This window comes from Hippopotamus amphibius, chromosome 7, assembly GCF_030028045.1.
Source record: "Hippopotamus amphibius kiboko isolate mHipAmp2 chromosome 7, mHipAmp2.hap2, whole genome shotgun sequence".
Lineage (NCBI taxonomy): Eukaryota > Metazoa > Chordata > Mammalia > Artiodactyla > Hippopotamidae > Hippopotamus > Hippopotamus amphibius.
Window position 1 is genome coordinate 82,241,856 of NC_080192.1, and position 16,997 is coordinate 82,258,852.

The window sequence follows — 16,997 nt, forward strand, 5'->3', positions numbered from 1 at the left end:
CCTTTGTCTGAAAGGTCTCGTGGACCCATCTATTCTCTGTCCTCACTGGCTCCATCACCTCAGATCACAACCAAAGACACTAACCATGTTTAAGACTCTGTGACTTCAATTTCTCCCCTTCCCAATCCATCCCGCTGTTTGAGGCGACGTAAATTTCTTGAACGCACATACGTTATTCATCTCAGTCTCCCCACACCCTAGCAGAGTATCTGCCGTTTAGTGATCACCTATTGCCCTGATCAGTTTTCATGAAACTCCACTTTGTTACTCGCTGAGCCCATTTTACAGATAGGAACATCCTGCTCAGAGATGCTAAGTTTTTAGCCCAAAGTTACTAACAGGTAAGTGGCTGAACCAGGGTTCAAAACAAACCCAGATCTTTCTGTTTCCAGAGCCCAGTTCTTCCTAGTCACTGGCTCATCCAGGTACACAGCAGGCAGCTAACGCTGTTACCCCTGAAGAAACAAGGGAAGTGGACACAGTCAGCACCTAAAGGCTGTTCCCTCCAATCATTTTTCAAAGAGGCTTAGTCTCATCTTTATCTTTGGCTGGAAAATGTAGTTCTATATCATTAAGACTACTGCTTGAAACTGATACTTCTCTAAATTCAAAGTATCATGCATCCTTTTATTTTTCTTTACAGCTTCCTTTAATTCTTATAAACCATGCATAGTTTCACTGTTTCTTTTTTTTTTTTTTTTTTTTTACATTTTTTTTTTTTTTTTTTTTTTTTTATAGTTGTGGCACATGGGCTTAGTTGCTCCATGGCATGTGGAATCTTCCCAGGGCAGGGCTCGAACCCGTGTCCCCTGCATTGGCAGGCGGATTCTTTACCACTGCGCCACCTAGGAAGTCCTCACTGTTTCTTGTTTGTCCTCTTTATTTTTTTTCTTCAATTTTCTGTACTATCTTTTAAAATAAAATTACCATTTAAGATAAAAATGGGGGCAGGGGCTAGTTCTCCAAAGCACACAGCAGCAGCTCCTCCCGCTCCTGCAGAGAAATTCCTGCAGCGACAGCAGGAAAGCCAGCTGCTTTTTCATGACTCTTCCCCATCACCAGCTACGTCTGACCTAAAAACTGGCCTCTTTATGCCGCCAGCAGTCAGCAGACAGGAGTGGAGCCAGGCTCTGTTGTGGGGGAATGCCAGTTCCGCTTCTGAAAGGAGAAGCAACAAAGGCTAACCACTTAGCAAGAAGGATATAAAGGACCCCTCAGCTGCAGCGGAACAATTCTCATTCACACCCAGGCTTGCTGATGAGAAATCCAATGAATGACAATTATTTCCTCATTGGCTGCAGGATTCAAATGTCACCTACTCTTCCTCTTCCTAAAGGGAAACAAAAACTGCTTCTGCTAACACTCCTGACTTCCAAGAATATGGGGGTCGTTTTCTATATTCTAGTCTGGGGATGCTATGTAGACTTGGAAGAAGCCTGAAAAGAGATTCCTTCATCCTGGATGTTGAAGCTATGTGGCAAGAACACCACTGAATCAGAACCTTTACCGAGCATGGCCAACTGCTGGGTCTCTGATAGAGACGGTCTCCTTCCCAGAATGTCCCCTGTGACTGACACCTCCTCCTGCTCCTCCTTGGGTGATGCTGAAGCACAAGACCTGGGGCCAGGTAGGCCAGCAGGAAAAGGAGGAGACAGAGGGGGACAGAGAAGCAGAAAGTCTGTTTAGATCCCCAACATCGGGGCTAACTCACGATGGAATCATCAGGATATTCTAGCATCTGCTATAATTTGTACTTAATGAACCATAGACTTAAACAGGGTTAAGATGGCAAATTTTATGCTATGTGTATTTTATCACAAGTAAAAAAAAAAATAAAAAAACAACAACTGAGATAGCAAAAAGTCACTGACATCATTTACAACAACACTGTGACATGCCCTGCTCACAAACCCACAGTACGAGCCACTTCGACAAGCCACCAACAGCTACAGGACCTGCATGGGGTCAGAAACTGTGGGAGGGAGTGGAAGGAAAATAAAGAGGCTGTGGGTCCCCAGGTCCCCACCAGGAGACACTAGGGAGCTGGGGGCCACTTGAGACACAGGGATTAGAAGGGAGTGCACAGGCCCATCTGCCAGGAGGGGCCAGCACTGAGGAACTGGACTCTAAAGACAAAGAAAAGATCCTTGGATTCAATCAAAAGACCCAGTCACCAAAAGGGACAGAAATTCAGGTTGTCATCAGATTTTTGACTGTAGATGCTTTAAGCCAAAAGACAATGTGGAACTTATTCAAGTTTCTCATTGAAAGATAGTGTGAGTCTGAGATTTTATATCCAGCCAAACTATCCTTCAAGTACAAAGGCTGCAGGGAAGCTGTGATCAACATGCAAACACACAGGCAGGGCATCCCCAGGTGCCTGCCCTGAAGCCTAGGCTGCTTCAGAAACCAGCAACTGCAGAGCCGTCAGCAGGAGAGGTGCTGGTGAGCATTCAATGCACGTGTGCCTATAGAACTGAATCTGATACGTATAAGGGAGACAGCAGTGTTGGGGTCCACATGTTTGGGGGGGGGGTGCGACAGCGGAGCCTCCAAACATAGGGGAAGGTTGGGGAGATGGCACAGAAAGTACACTACGCTTGCCACTGCCTGCCAGGTATCAACCAGGATAGAGGGATATTACAGCAACACTGATGTCGGGGGGAAGATGAGGAAGAGGCTCCTAGAGAATTTCAAATGTGGCTCAAAATGGGGAAACAACAGACAATAGGAGCCCTACCCCATCCCCTGCAAAAAAAAAAAAAAAAAAAAGAGAGAGAGAGAAAAGACCAAAGGGCTTTTGTGAAGTTAATACTGTTAGGGTAACTATTAGAGCAAAACACCAACCCTCACACTAAAACAATACAGACAGACAGACAGATGGGGAGGAGGAAAGACAGTTGGGAGGATTAAGATGCTGAGTGAAGGCCAAGAAAATTTAGACTTCTTTGAATATACTTTGTCTTGTTGATTTGACTTCTGAATTATGTACCTATTTAATATGTTTATAAAATAAAATTAAATTTAAAAAAGCAATCACTATAAAACAAAGGTCAGAGGAAAACAAAAGTCAAATGAAATGAATGAACCCAAGTAACTATGGGAAAGAGTCAGTGGCAGAATGGCTCAGAGAACTGGCCCAGGTGACTTGGAAACAGAAATCTTACCATACAGCCCTAGCGTGATGTCCCCCAAGGATAAAAGGGATGCAAGACACAGACATTCACAGGATGACTGGGGAAATGTGGATACTGATGGGACACCCCAACCTAGGAAGGAATTAGTGTCGATTTTGGAGACTGATGTGATGGTTACATTTCAAAGGCAGCTTTCTTGTCTTCTGAACATACATAGTGAAATACTTGTAGATGAAGTAGAAAAAAAAAACAGGTATAAGAGCTCAAGCATAAACATGATACTATCCACACCACACAATACAAATCAAGCAGACTTTTTGTTTGACACAAACCTGTGTCTGTAAATGTCTCCTCACTGCCTCTTTCTTTACAGCATCCTAAACCTTAATATAATTTAAGCTCGGCTTCCTTAAAGATCTAAGCTCTCTCACGCTTTGGATCTCTGGAAGGAATATTCCTTTAATCCAAGTCCCACAGTTAAACTTCTCGATAAATCCCTCCCTGGTTCAGAACTCAGTGAAGCTAAACCGATACTCGCTTTAATGGAGAGAAAGGTGAATTAGTGAAAAGCCAGTCTCCTGAACTTCTGGTCCCTTTCTCTCCCCCCTTCTGGTTTTTCTGAGTCCAGGGTCTAGCATTTGGTTGCAAACCTCCTAAAATTAAAATAAGTAACGTATTTAATCATTGTAAGAGTCACATCCAATCCTTAAAAACACATACATATATGCATAAAAAGTTCTCTCTGAAACTTTTTTGTCAATATTGTCTTTTTTTCCCTCTCACGGTTCTATTTTAAACAAAAAACCTTCTGCTCCCCGACTCAGAGAGCCCAGCCGTTTGAGGACCAGTTCAAAGCTCTGAATCATCCACTGGTTGTTCCTTGTGGTCCAGCCCAAGGCACGAGCAGAGTGCGAGGGAAAACAGAGGGACGCGTCTGCCCGGGACCTTGGGGAGGGAAGAGCTGGAGCTGAGGAGTAAAGGGCCGTGTGTTACAGGTTAGCAGGTATAACTGTGGGAGCACAGAGCAGTCAGTTCTGCCTGGAGGGACGGGGAGGATTCAGAGAAGAGGGTGTATTTAAGGAAGGTATAAAAACCTGTATTTGGTGGAGTATAGAAGTTCATTCCACTGATAGAAAAAAGAAGTTCATAAACTTGCAAATAGCAAGTTAACAAAACATGGAGGGGACTTCCTAGGTGGCGCAGTGGTAAAGAATCTGCCTGCCAATGCAGGGGACGCGGGTTTGTAGCCTGCCCTGGGAAGATTCCACATGCCACGGAGCAACTAAGCCCGTGTGCCACAACTATTGAGCCTGTGCTCTAGAGCTCGTGAGCCACAACTTCTGAGCCCGTGTGCCACAACTATTGAAGCCCACACGCCTAGGGCCCGTGCTCCACAACAAGAGAAGCCACTACAATGAGGAGCCTGCGCACCGCCATGAAGAGTAGCCCCCGCTCGCAGCAACTAGAGAAAGCCCGTGTGCAGCAATGAAGATCCAATGCAGCCAATAAATAAATTAAATAAATAAATTTATTCAAAAAAAAGAAAAAAGACAACATGGAGGGGGACTTCCCTGGTGGTCCAGTGTGTAAGACCCCAAGCTCCCAATGCTGGGGGCCCAGGTTCAATCCCTGGTCAGGGAAGTAGACCCCACATGCTGCAACTAAGACCTTGTGCAACCAGATAAATAAATAAATATTAAAAAGAAAAAACAGAAAGTAAACAGGGAGGGTGGTGAGGTGGGTAAAAGCACAGGGCACTGATGGGGCGGCGAGGCTGGCTGGGCTTTACCCAGGGATGCCCGGAGGCCAGCCATCTCTGCTGTGGCTGTGGGTCTCCCTGTCTTTAGATGGTGGCCCTGGCTATTTTTGACTTGTTTTAGGATTAAAAGTGTTTTAGGATGGCTCCTGAGTGCCTGCACAGCACAGGGGTCAGGAGGCAGGTAGCTCAGGCCCAGTCACAGGGGGACGGAGGCGGTGGGGGCAGCCGGGGGAGCAGGCAGGGCCCAGCCACAAAGGCTGCACGTGCGGACCGCAGGCAGGGAGGCAACCATGAAGGATTCCCAGCAAAGGGTTTGGTGGATGCATCGGAAAGCTCCTTCTGTGGTGGCGTGGAGGACAGACTGCAGACAGGTAGGAAGGGGCTGTGAAAACAACTCGGGCAAAACAGAAGGGTCCTCGGCAGCCATGTGGGCACGAGAACGAGGGCCAAGTTCAAGGTCACTGGGGTGCACGTCCGTCCGGGGCCCGCACAACAGGGGGAAGGTGGGGAGTGCGCCAGATGGACAAACCCCAGCTGGGCTGTCAGAGAGCAGAGCAGACGAGCACAAACACCACCACTAACCGCTGCGCAGCTGCTCTTGGGGCAGCAGGAGGAGAAAAGCAAAAATCCGAGAACGCAGGCAGCCTCTTTAAGAAAATGCGACACACTTGAGGTGTGCCCGTCAGTGTGTGTGAGGAGGGGGCACCTGACACATGCCTGTCCAGACATCCACGAGCTCCTGGGACCACTCCCCGGAGGGGGAGCGAGGAGCTGAGAGCGGCAGAGCAGAGGCCAAGGCCTCCCCAACGGGATGTGTGTGGAGAATGCGGAGGAAATAGGTGCTCTAGGCACAGAAACACGTCCTGAACTGACAGGTTTCTTCTTTGTGCCTTTGCTGCCCCCTGCTGAAGGCTCACAGATCATCTCACTCTGAAAAATGAGGAATAGGGTGGGGGAGGGAAGGATGGGCACTGTGGGGTTAGCAGATGCAAACTAGTATATACAGGACGGATAAACAGCAAGGTCCTACTGCATAGCTCAGGGAACTATATTCAATATCCTGGGATAAACCATAATGGCAAAGAATGTGAAAAAGAATATGTATATATATGTATAACTGAGTCACTGCTGTATGGCAGGAACTAGCACAGCACTGTAAATCAACTGTACTTCAATAAAATTTTCTTTACAATGAGGAATAAAGATGAAAAGTTTATAAATATTTATCCTGTGACCATCAATGACACGTCCTGACTTCCTCCACCTTTACAATCTACCCTCTGCAGCATAAAGCCACTGAGACCAAAAAGCACGGCTTCATCCTACAAACCACACCATCCTGAAAACCTGGCCAACAGGAACAGGAAGAGGATTGCTATGCATTCATGAGAACCTTCAATGATCGACTTGGAGGTCCACAGGAAGCGTGCACACACCAATATTACGCTTTATTATTCTCAAATACATAGGGTGACCCCAACTCACCTTGCAACTGATCAGGGTGCACTTTATAGGAAACCTCATTGTTGTCAGACATGAGACTAATTTGTGTTTGTTTCATCAATTATATTGATCATACGAACGATATTAAAGTTAGTATTTCTTAAATGCATTAAAAGTTTTCTCCAAAGGAATTTAATTAGATGGGTTCTGGCAATATTAGATGGTTTATCGGTACAGTTCACAAAATTTTTCCTGCAGATAATATAAACCTAAACTTTAAAAATTCAACCCCATCCCAACAAATATAAATTCTAAATTGGGAGACAAATTAACCTGAGGTTCCTCTTTTGGTTTGTAAACAACTGTGCCCTGAGTCTTCTCTGGAAGAAGAACGCTAGTTAGAAATACAACTTGGTGAATTAAGCAAGGGAATTATGTCAGAGGCTCAAATCCCGACTTCACCTACCAGCAGCGTGACCTCGTCCAGCTGTTGGTCCAGCTACTCTGCAAACTGCTTCCTTATCTGCACAACAAGGATGTGCAGAGAAACCTGAATGATGGACAGGAAGCAGTCTGCAGGGCCTGGTGCACTTAGATCTTAGCATTTTCTTTCTTTCTTTTTTAGTTGGAGTATAATTGCTTTACAATGTTGTGTTAGTTTCTGCTGTATAGTGAAGTGAATCAGCTATATGTATACATACATCTCCTGCCTCTTGGACCTCTCCTCCATCCCACCCATCCAGGTCATCACAGAGCACTGAGCTGAGCTCCCTGTGCTATACAGCAGGTTCTCATTAGCTATCTATTTTACACATGGTAATGTATATATGTCAATCCTAATCTCCCAATTCATCCCACCCTCCCCTCTGCCCTCGTCCATGTCCACATCTGTATTTCTATTCCTGCCTTGCAAATATGTTCATCTGTACCATTTTTCTAGATTCCACATACATGTATTAACATACAATATTTGTTTTTCTCTTTCTGACTTACTTCACTCTGTATGACAGACTCTAGGTCCATCCACATCTCCACAAATGACCCGATTTCATTCCTTTTTATGGCTGAATAATATTCCACTGTATATATGTACCACATCTTCTTTATCCATTCCTCTGTTGATGGACATTTAGCTCGTTTCCATGTCCTGGCTATTGTAAATAGTGCTACAGTGAACATTTTCTAACTGGCGGTCTGGAGGCATGCCTCCTTGTGGCTGGCTGATTACAAACCTGGAATTTTTCCTTTGGGATGTTCCTGCGGGCGCCTTTCGCTAGAACCAGGGCCTCCTCCACTCTGTGGCTTGCTAGAAGATCCTGTATTTGTTTCTCCAGAGGTAACGGAACCAAGATGTAAACTCCTTTACCTGTGGCGACGATCACTCTTCCTGGGAAGAGACGGGACACGGTTGGAGGGGGAAGAACACACTGCCAGTGAGAAAACACGCCACTTCCTCCAGACGGGAGCAGGAGTGGATGTCTGACCAATGTCACCCCAGTGCTCCCAGCACAGAATCCCCACAGCAATCAGAAATGAAACCTTCTCTTTTCTTCTTCCCACCAGCAGAGAAGGGCGAACGCTTAATACTACACTTCTGAAGTATGAGACATTAAAATGTTTTGCCTTTTTTTATTCTAAAGTGCTGATAAATTTAAAAGCAGTTAAGTTGATCCACAATGAGGCTGTAAAGTTCAATCACGGAAAATCAGCAGCGAGAATTATGCCAGCCCTCCTAGAAAGCTTTTAAAAAATTCTTCTCTCTCCAGGTTAGTCAATTTGCAGGCAACTAAGAGGATAATGCAACATTCTGAACTGTAAGATAACATTTCACACTTGCCTGTCATCCACAATCACTCAAGTCCCCCCCATCCCCCACACACAGTAAAACAGAAGAGATTTGGACATCAGCAGTTATACTGTGACTAGAAATTAGTGGATGATTAATTTCCAGATGTTTGTCTTTTAGTTGTCAAGCATTCATTTGGAAAATAAAAAACAAAAAAAAACATTTGCTGAACATTTACTAAGGATATAAAATTGAATAAAACAAACCCTGTCCTCAAAACATGCACACAAAGCACTAAGAGTTTTCCCTCATGAGTGCCAGGGAAGACACTTGCAGGAAGTAGGGGGTCTCTAGGCTCTACTCAACTGAGGGCTGGCCATGATCTGCTCTGGTGCTGAGCCTCCCGGGAGACTAGGGAAGAGGCCCCATTCCTTAACTCCACCTCCTGTTTACCCATCCTCAGCCCCAAGAACACGGAATGTCAGTCTCTTCTCTTTTTTTTTCTTTTCTCTAGTTCCAGCATCACCTCTTCCCTTCCCCAACCACCCCAGGCATGACCCTGACCTGTGGCACCGTGATGCCCGGCACGGTCCACTGGGGAGTCGGACCTGCCACCCAAGACAGCTCCTCCTGCCAAGCTTTAAGAGTGAGTTCTGCTCCCTCTGGAGACATGTTTTAAGCTAAACTAATACCTAATCCCAGGAAGCAGTGGAATGAAGGTCGTTTCTTTCTGTCTGAAGGTCGTTCAGGGTCAGTGAAGCCTTTCCTGCTCTCTCTGCTCCTCCCTCCTAGGGACCCATTGTGTCCATCCCTGTCCCACTGCCCGGTCTCTCCCCACCTGGAGCCCTCTTCCTGTGCTCCCTGCCTGGCTCTCCGTCTGCATCATCTGTCCTCCATGGCAACCAGTGTCACTGTCCTCACACTCAGATGAGATTCTGCCCCTGCTCTGCACTGGTGTCCTTTCTTCCAGGAAGCTTCCCATTCTTCCCGCCTGGGGTGAGTTATGTCACCAGCCTCTACGTGCCCGAGACTGACCTCTGTGCACACCTCCACCCCTCAGCGTGCACACCATGTAACACCATCATGAATAAGCTCTCCCATCACACACGTCAGGGCCGCAGCCCAGCGCTGACACACTTCACATGGGACCGCGAGTCTCAGCAGGTCTGCGTCCCCAGCACCTAAGACAGGAAGGGCAATGTCTGGGGAGCCCCGATCCCGACATGGCAAGGGCACTGCACAGATCTAGATTAACTCCTGGTTGGGGAAAATATCATCAAGGGCGTTCTTAGGAAGCTGGGGAATCTGGCCACAGGCAGGGGCTGAGAGCACATTTCTGGGTGTGCAAAGGGCTCTGCGGTTATGTATGAAAATGCCTGCTGAAGGATTCTGGATGAAGTGCCATGATCTCCTCCACTTACTTCCAAACAGCTCAACAGAACGTGAACAAGTGTCAAGTCTAGATGAATGGTGGGGCGGGTGTTCATTTTGTTTTTCTTTCAACATTTCAGTATGTTGGAAGATGTTTGTAATAAAATTTAGGAAAAGTAAAATCAATCCCTCACATGGCTCCCTCCCTGGCTGCCCTGGTCCGCTGCGGCCTCACCCCATGATAAGCCCTCCTCATACACTGGTCACCACAGTCCTGTTGAATCGCTTGCCTGGCCTGGAGCCCAGGTTCCCTCTTGCACAGATTTGCAAACACTTTTCTCTCTACCTGAAGGTTCTTTCATGCCACATCTGCTTGGCTGATTCTTACTCGTCCTCAAAGGTTTGGCTCAAATATCACCTCCTACAGGAAGCCCTCCCTGATATGTCTAGGAAATACTTTCTCCTCTGCTTTCCCAATTGGCCTTATTTTGTTGCTACCAAGCTCTCACACTGTTACAACCATTTGTTTCAATGTCTATCTGCACTTAACCTTGGTGCCCCTGAAGTGCAGAGACTGTATTACCATCACCTGTGGACCTGCTGTGCTCAGTTAGAGGCCAAGTTCCCAGTGGGCCCTTAATAGCACTTAGTGAAGAAATACAAGCATAAAAGATTGACAGCTAAATGTCAATTAAGATTCCGTGGAAGCCAGTACCTTCAAAATCCTGGAGGATGTGGCCTTCCTTAAAGGGCAGGGTCTGCTTTTGCTGTTGGTCCAGCATGCTGTGAACGGTGATGAACTGGTCGTCGAGGGCGATGACATACGGGAAACAGACGGCCGCCCCGACCACATTCTCCGACCAGTGCACGGGTGCGCGCTGAGATATCCCGGCCACCGTAGCAAACATACCTGGGAAAACAGGATGGGTCAGGCGGACTTCAAAGAGCTGGGGTTTGCTTGTTTGTTTTCTGTAGAAGTGTCTGGACACAGAATACCTGCCCCTTCATTACATTTCAAGATGGGAAAGATAATTTAACAGCTGCATGTGCAAAGGACCCTCTGTGATTATTCTCGTGAAGAGAACCGCCTTCCCCAGAATGTCTACATCAGTACTTCCTTCCAATTAAACATGAGATTAAAAAATGTGTACATGTACCCACATGAAGGTGGATACAGCCCATGTCCTCACATGTGAGGAAAAATGACTTTCACACAATTTAAGAAGCTTTACAAGCTTTCTTCCATATCTGGTCCTCCAACGGGTTTGCATCTCTAAGTGCCAGCTCTTCCCTAAAGAGTCACCCAACCAGGAACACATTCATTCAGATATTTATTGAGCACCTACTGTGTGCTGGGCACTCTACAAGTTGTCCTATCCAGAACCGTCCCTGTTCAGAGTTGAGGTCTAATTCTGGATACGCATTCTCTCTGATACAGGGATACAACCAATTTTGCAATTAAAAACAGCTGTTAAGTGTCAATGATAACTTCCATAGTCAACGACGGTTCATTCCTTTTGTACATAAAGCACTAAACGAGACATTTCCAAATGAGCTGGATAGAGTCCACGGATACTGTGGTTTGTCAAAATTAGTACTTCACCCAGTAAAATCAATGCATTTTAACTCAGCTTTCAAAGTGCTTGACATAAAACACCTCTAAAAACAGCGTGGTATGTAATCAACTGTACTTCAGTAAAAACAAAAAACAGCATGTTATTGCCTGTAAAGGATTAGATGCTTCTGCAATAGATAAATGGTTTCTATTACACAACAGAGAAGTGGGGAGAGGGACAGAGACAGAGGTACAGACAGTACCTTGAGGTACAGAAAGTATCTCAAATATACGACAGGAGCGGAATTCCTAGGCCTGTGAAATCACTGATGCTTCTACATTTTCCGTGGTTACAAAGAGTGAAATGTGTTGCACTTAAGTACAAACATAGCTCTTTTCCTCCAAAGTAGGCTGTTCTTGAAAATGGGTATCAGGTGGGATCACATGTGGGTGTCCACGCCATGCTCTTAGCTGACACACCCTGGGCAGGGGCCACTTGTATATACAACACTTGTTTGGTTCCGCTTCCACACTTAAAATATTGGCTCTCAGCACATAAACAGCACCAACTGAAATCCTGTCAAGATGACAGAGCAGTGAGCCTTGGGGGTGGGGGAAGGTGGGGGAGAGAGAGAGTGTGTGTGTGTGCATCTCCCACTAAGGAGACACACACATTCTTTCCCCTTCAGTATTTCCCTTCCACCCTTAAGTCTCTAAAAATCATTTTGAAAAAGACCAACTCAAGAGAAAAACAAAGGATATGCATCAGTAATTCACAGAAAACAACATGCAAATAGCTAATAAATTCCTGAAGAGATTCCCATATTCCTTAGTAACCAGGGGAACAGAAATTCAAAGAAAAAAAAAAGGGAAAAACCAACTTATATCCATCAGATTGGCCAAAGGTTACAGACTGACAGCACCAAGTATTGGTTTGGTATGAGGAAGACTTTTTGGAGAGTAATTCTTTATCAAAACTGAATATACGAGCTTCCTCCACAAGAGGGCAGACAGCAGGATCAAGCAGTATCAGCCATGTTTTGTCTTGTGGAACTGAAAACCACAGGCACAGAAAGATAGAGAAAATGAAAAAGCAGAGGACTTTGTACCAGATGAAGGGACAGGATAAAAGCCCAGAAAAACAACTAAATGAAGAGGAGATAGGCACCCTTCCAGAAAAAGAATTCAGAATAATGGTGGTGAAGATGATCCAGAACTTTGAAAAAAGACTGGATGCAAAGATTGAAAAGTTTACTAAAGACCTAGAAGAATTAAAGAGCAAACAAACAGAGATATGCAACACAATAACTGAAATGAAAAATACACTAAAAGGAACCAATAGCAGATTAACTGAGGCAGAAGGGCAAATAAGTGACCTGAAAGACAGAATGGTGAAAATCACTGATGTGGAAAAGAATAGGGAAGAAAGAATGAAAAGAACTGAAGACAGCCTAAGAGACCTCTGGGACAATGTTAAACACACCAACATTCGCATTATAGGGGTCCCAGAAGGAGAAGAGAGAGAGAAAGGACCCGAGAAAATATTGGAAGAGATTATAGTTGAAAACTTCCCCAACATGGGAAAGGAAATAGCTACCCAAGTCCAGGAAGCACAAAGAGTCCCAGGCAGGATAAACCCAAGGAGAAACACGCCAAGACATATAGTAGTCAAACTGACAAAAATTAAAGACACAGAAAAGTTAGTAAAAGCAACAAGGGAAAAACGACAAATAACATACAAGGGAACTCCCATGAGGTTAACAATTGATTTCTCAGCAGAAATTCTGCAAGCCAGAAGGGAGTGGCAGCATATATTTAAAGTGATGAAAGGGAAGAACCTACAACCAAGAATACCCTACCCAGCAAGGATCTCATTCAGATTCAATGGAGAAATCAAAAGCTTTACAGACAAGCAACAGCTAAGGGGATTCAGCACCACCAAACCAGCCCTACAACAGATGCTAAAGGAACTTCTCTAAGCGGGAAACATAAGAGAAAAAAGGACCTGCAAAAACAAAAACAAAACAATTAAGAACATGGTAATAGGAACATACATAATGATAATTACCTTGAATGTAAATGGACTAAATACACCAACCAAAAGACATGGACTGGCTGAATGGATACAAAAACAAGACCCATATATATGCTGTCTACAAGAGACCCACTTCAGACCTAGGGACACATACAGATGGAAAGTGAGGGGATGGAAAAAGATATTCCATGCAAATGAAAATCAGAAGAAAGCTGGAGTTGCGATACTCATATCAGATAATACAGACTTTGAAATAAAAAATGTTACAAGAGACAAGAAAGGACATTACATAAAGATCAAGGGATCCATCCAAGAAGAGGAGATAACAATTATAAACATATATGCACCCAATATAGGAGCACCTCAATACATAAGGCAAATGCTAACAACTATGAAAGAGGAAATGCAAGGCAGAAATAGAGACACAGGTGTAGAGAACAAACACATGGACACCAAGTGGGGAAAGCGGGGAGGGTTGTGGGGGATGAATTGGGAGATTGGGATACCAAATCGTACACTCTAAATATATGCTGTTTATTGTCTGTTAACTGTATCTCAATAAAAGTTCTTAAAAAAAAAACAAAACTGAATATACACTGGCATATTAATCCAGTGATTCTACTTTTAAATCTATGGCCAATTGATAAGCACGATGGTCACAGGGGTACTTTTAATAATAGTGTAAAATTGAGTATAATGCAGCCAAAGAGTACTTGACTTGGGGTGAACCCACCACGAACAGAAAAGAAAACTCATTTATTAGGTGAGAACAGACAAGAAGAAGAGCTCTAAGTCAGCCTGTTGAGTGTCAACTTAAACTCAAACTTAAACTTCCCTGGTGGTCCAGTGGTTAAGACCTTACCTTCCAATGTAGGGGGTGTGCGTTTGATCCCTGGTCGGGGAACTAAGATCCCACATGTCTCAGGGGGCCAAAAAACCAGTACATAAAACAGAAGCAATAATGTAACAAATTCAATAAAGACTTTAAAAATGGTCCACATCAAAAAAAAAAATCTTTAAAAAAATAAAATAAAAATAAGTTCAACAGATGTGTGCTGGAGGCTTTTTCTGCACTGAGCAGTAGGTACCAAGAGACAGCCAACCTGAGAAGCACCTAGGAGCTCCCCAGCGGTGAAGGGTTCAGGGAAATACATCGGTAACTACCCCCCCAGACAAAAACCAGGCACAGGAGGATGACAGGAGGCCAGTGGGACCCCCACACCAAGAAGCAGGAGGGTTCCTGGGACGCAGGGAAGTAGGTATGTGGCCCCAAAACATGGCAAACCCTGCCTGGGATGCTGAGGGTCAGAAAGTCAAGTTCAAGTTCAGGGCAGAGCAGAAAGTTCTGAACTGAAAGTCAGGCTGAACTTGTTACAGAGTCACAGGGGCCTTAGGAAGGCCACCCTGGTGGGAGCCTGGAAGGAGGGACAGACCCAGACCTGGGGGGGGCCAGACAGCCACCAGGGAGGAGGCCTGAGTCAGGCCAGCTGGGGGTTCTGACAGAGGTGGTGTGATTTCTGGGGTGAATCAGGGAACCGGGCACCTGACTTAGAGGGAGTGAGAGTCAAGGCTGCCGTGCGCCGTCAGAATCAGGATCAACAGGACCAGGCAAGTCTGAAAGCAAGCCAGGGTCAAGATGCAAGGCTCGGAGGGTGGGAGGGGCAAGGACCTCTGAGAGGGGAGCCTGGGGTTCCAGTGCATCCTCAGGGGTGAGGGCACCCTTCCTGCAGCAGGAGAGCCAGGGGAGGCCAGGCTGCAGGGAGAGCAGGTTCCTCCAAGGCGGGCGAGGGCCCCTCTCCACTTCCCTCCAGAGCAGACCAGGAGTCAAGGAGTTCTGTGGTCGACTCAGCTCCAGAAGCAAGAGGGGCCGTCAGCGCACTGGGTTCTGTGCCAGGGCTGACAGGGTGCGGGAGTGGAGGCACAGGCTTTGTATGTCTGATGTTGTACAGTCACAGAGAAGATGCAGCTGAGGTCTAAATCACCCACAACTGCATCACCAAAGTATTCAAAGAGCGTGAAACATGCTGAGGGAGAGAACTCAGGCAAAGCTCCAGCTTTGAAGGAGGAAACGAGGTTCACACTATCTAGGATTTTCCGAGAGTTTAGAACCAGCCAGCTAAAGAGCCTGAAGGAAGAGAAAAACACACCAACTTCACCCAGACACTGGGCAAAATGTAACCTGGTGACGGGACAAGCATACAGTAACCCCGAGGAGCCTGTGAATTTGGGGTCAAATAACTGTGTTCTGGATAGCACAGCTCTCATGGGAGCACAGGCACCGAAATGCTGGCCAGCCTTGCCCTGGGATTAAATCAGGATCGCCGCACTCACCCGCTAAGGCTGGGGGTCCCCTGCCCTGGGGACAGAGCAGCACAGAGGTCCAAACATGAATGTTCTTGCAATGAAAAGGGCAGAACCGGAGGTCAAGAACAGAGGCTTCTACATAAACAGAAAAGCAGGGGCTTTCACTGGAATAAAAGAGCAGAGCAGTAACTGGCAAGCAGGGCTCCAGGTCAGGTAGGGTAAGGTGCCACAGGCCCACTTAGGAAGACAGGCAGTGGTATTAACACCCACCCACTGATCGGATGCTTGAAAGCAGGTGCCACACGCTATTGTTTCTATATTGTCAAAGGCACATAAGTGTTGTGAACCTGCAAATGTACTAAGTTTGTAAATGATACGGCTTTAAAAATCAGTATTTTCCACTGTGTACCCTCTAAATATTAGTAGACCCCTTTATCTGAGCTGGGAAGGGGAAGGGGGCCATGAGAGGTGAGGAGTAGCTGAATTATTTGCATTTTTCAAGAAGCATAATCCAAGCATAGAGTTTAAAGTCACAATAATCAATTGTATTATGAAATTTTCCACAAAGTACTGCTTAAAATAGTACGATTTAAACTAAGGCAGGGAGACTTCCCTGGTGGTGCAGTGGTTAAGAATCTGCCTGCCAGAAATAGAGACACAGATGTAGAGAACAAACATACGGACACCAAGTGGGGAAAGCGCGGAGGGTTGGGGGGGGAATGAATTGGGAGATTGGGATACCAAATTGTACACTCTAAATATATGCAGTTTATGGTCTGTTAACTATATCTCAATAAAAGTTCTTAAAAAAAAAAAAAAAGAATCTGCCTGCCAATGCAGGGGACACGCGTTCAATCCCTGCTCCAGGAAGATCCCACATGCCGCACAGCAACTAAGCCCGTGAGCCACAACTACTGAGCCTGCGCTCTAGAGCCCTCGAGCCACAACTACTGAGCCCATGTGCCGCAACTACTGAGCCCACGCGCCTAGAGCCCATGCTCCACAACAAGAGAAGCCACTGCAGTGAGAAGCCCATGCACCACAACAAAGAGTAGCCCCCGCTCACTGCAACTAGAGAAAGCTCACAAGCAGCAGTGAAGACCCAACGCAGTCAACAAATCAATCAATAAAAATAAATAAATTTATTTTAAAAATTAGCTAAGGGGCTTCCTAGGTGGCGCAGTGGTTAAGAATCTGCCTGCCTGTCACGGGTTCGATCCCAGCTCCAGGAAGATCCCACATGCCGCGGAGCAACTAAGCCCGTGTGCCAAAAAAAAAATAAATAAATAAAAATTAGCTAAGGCGGGGAGTTCCCTGGTGGTCCAGTGGTTAGGATTGTGGGCTTTCACTGCTGGGGCTAGGGTTCAATCCCTGGTTGGGGAACTGAGATCCTGCAAGCCATATGGTGTGGCCAAAAAAAACAAAAATAAGGCAAAAAGTTAAGAGGAATTTCTCATGACAGGGGAGTGGGCACATGTGATCTTCATGGGGGAAGTGCAAAAAGCCAAGGAGAGAGCTACACATATCTACATATTCTTTTATATTTTTTACTTTGAAAAATGAAAGGTTAAACTGGGGCAAGGTTACCTCTGGGGGAAGGAGCAAAC

At 45.8% G+C, this 16,997-nt stretch overlaps 1 protein-coding gene across 5 annotated transcripts in view; it reads right to left on the minus strand.

Moving 5' to 3' along the window:
* The window catches only part of TGFBRAP1 (transforming growth factor beta receptor associated protein 1), a 48,599-nt gene that overhangs the window by 15,225 nt on the left and 16,377 nt on the right, over positions 1-16,997 (minus strand). For all 5 annotated transcript variants that reach the window (XR_009054790.1, XM_057742761.1, XM_057742762.1 and 2 more), the window contains exons 3-4: positions 10,212-10,406; positions 7,572-7,726 (exon numbers count right to left, since the gene is read on the minus strand). Coding sequence is in view for 4 of the 5 variants with exons in the window: in XM_057742761.1 (XP_057598744.1) it covers positions 7,572-7,726; positions 10,212-10,406 (350 nt within the window). In the remaining variant the exon portion in view is untranslated. The remainder of the gene's footprint in view (positions 1-7,571; positions 7,727-10,211; positions 10,407-16,997) is intronic.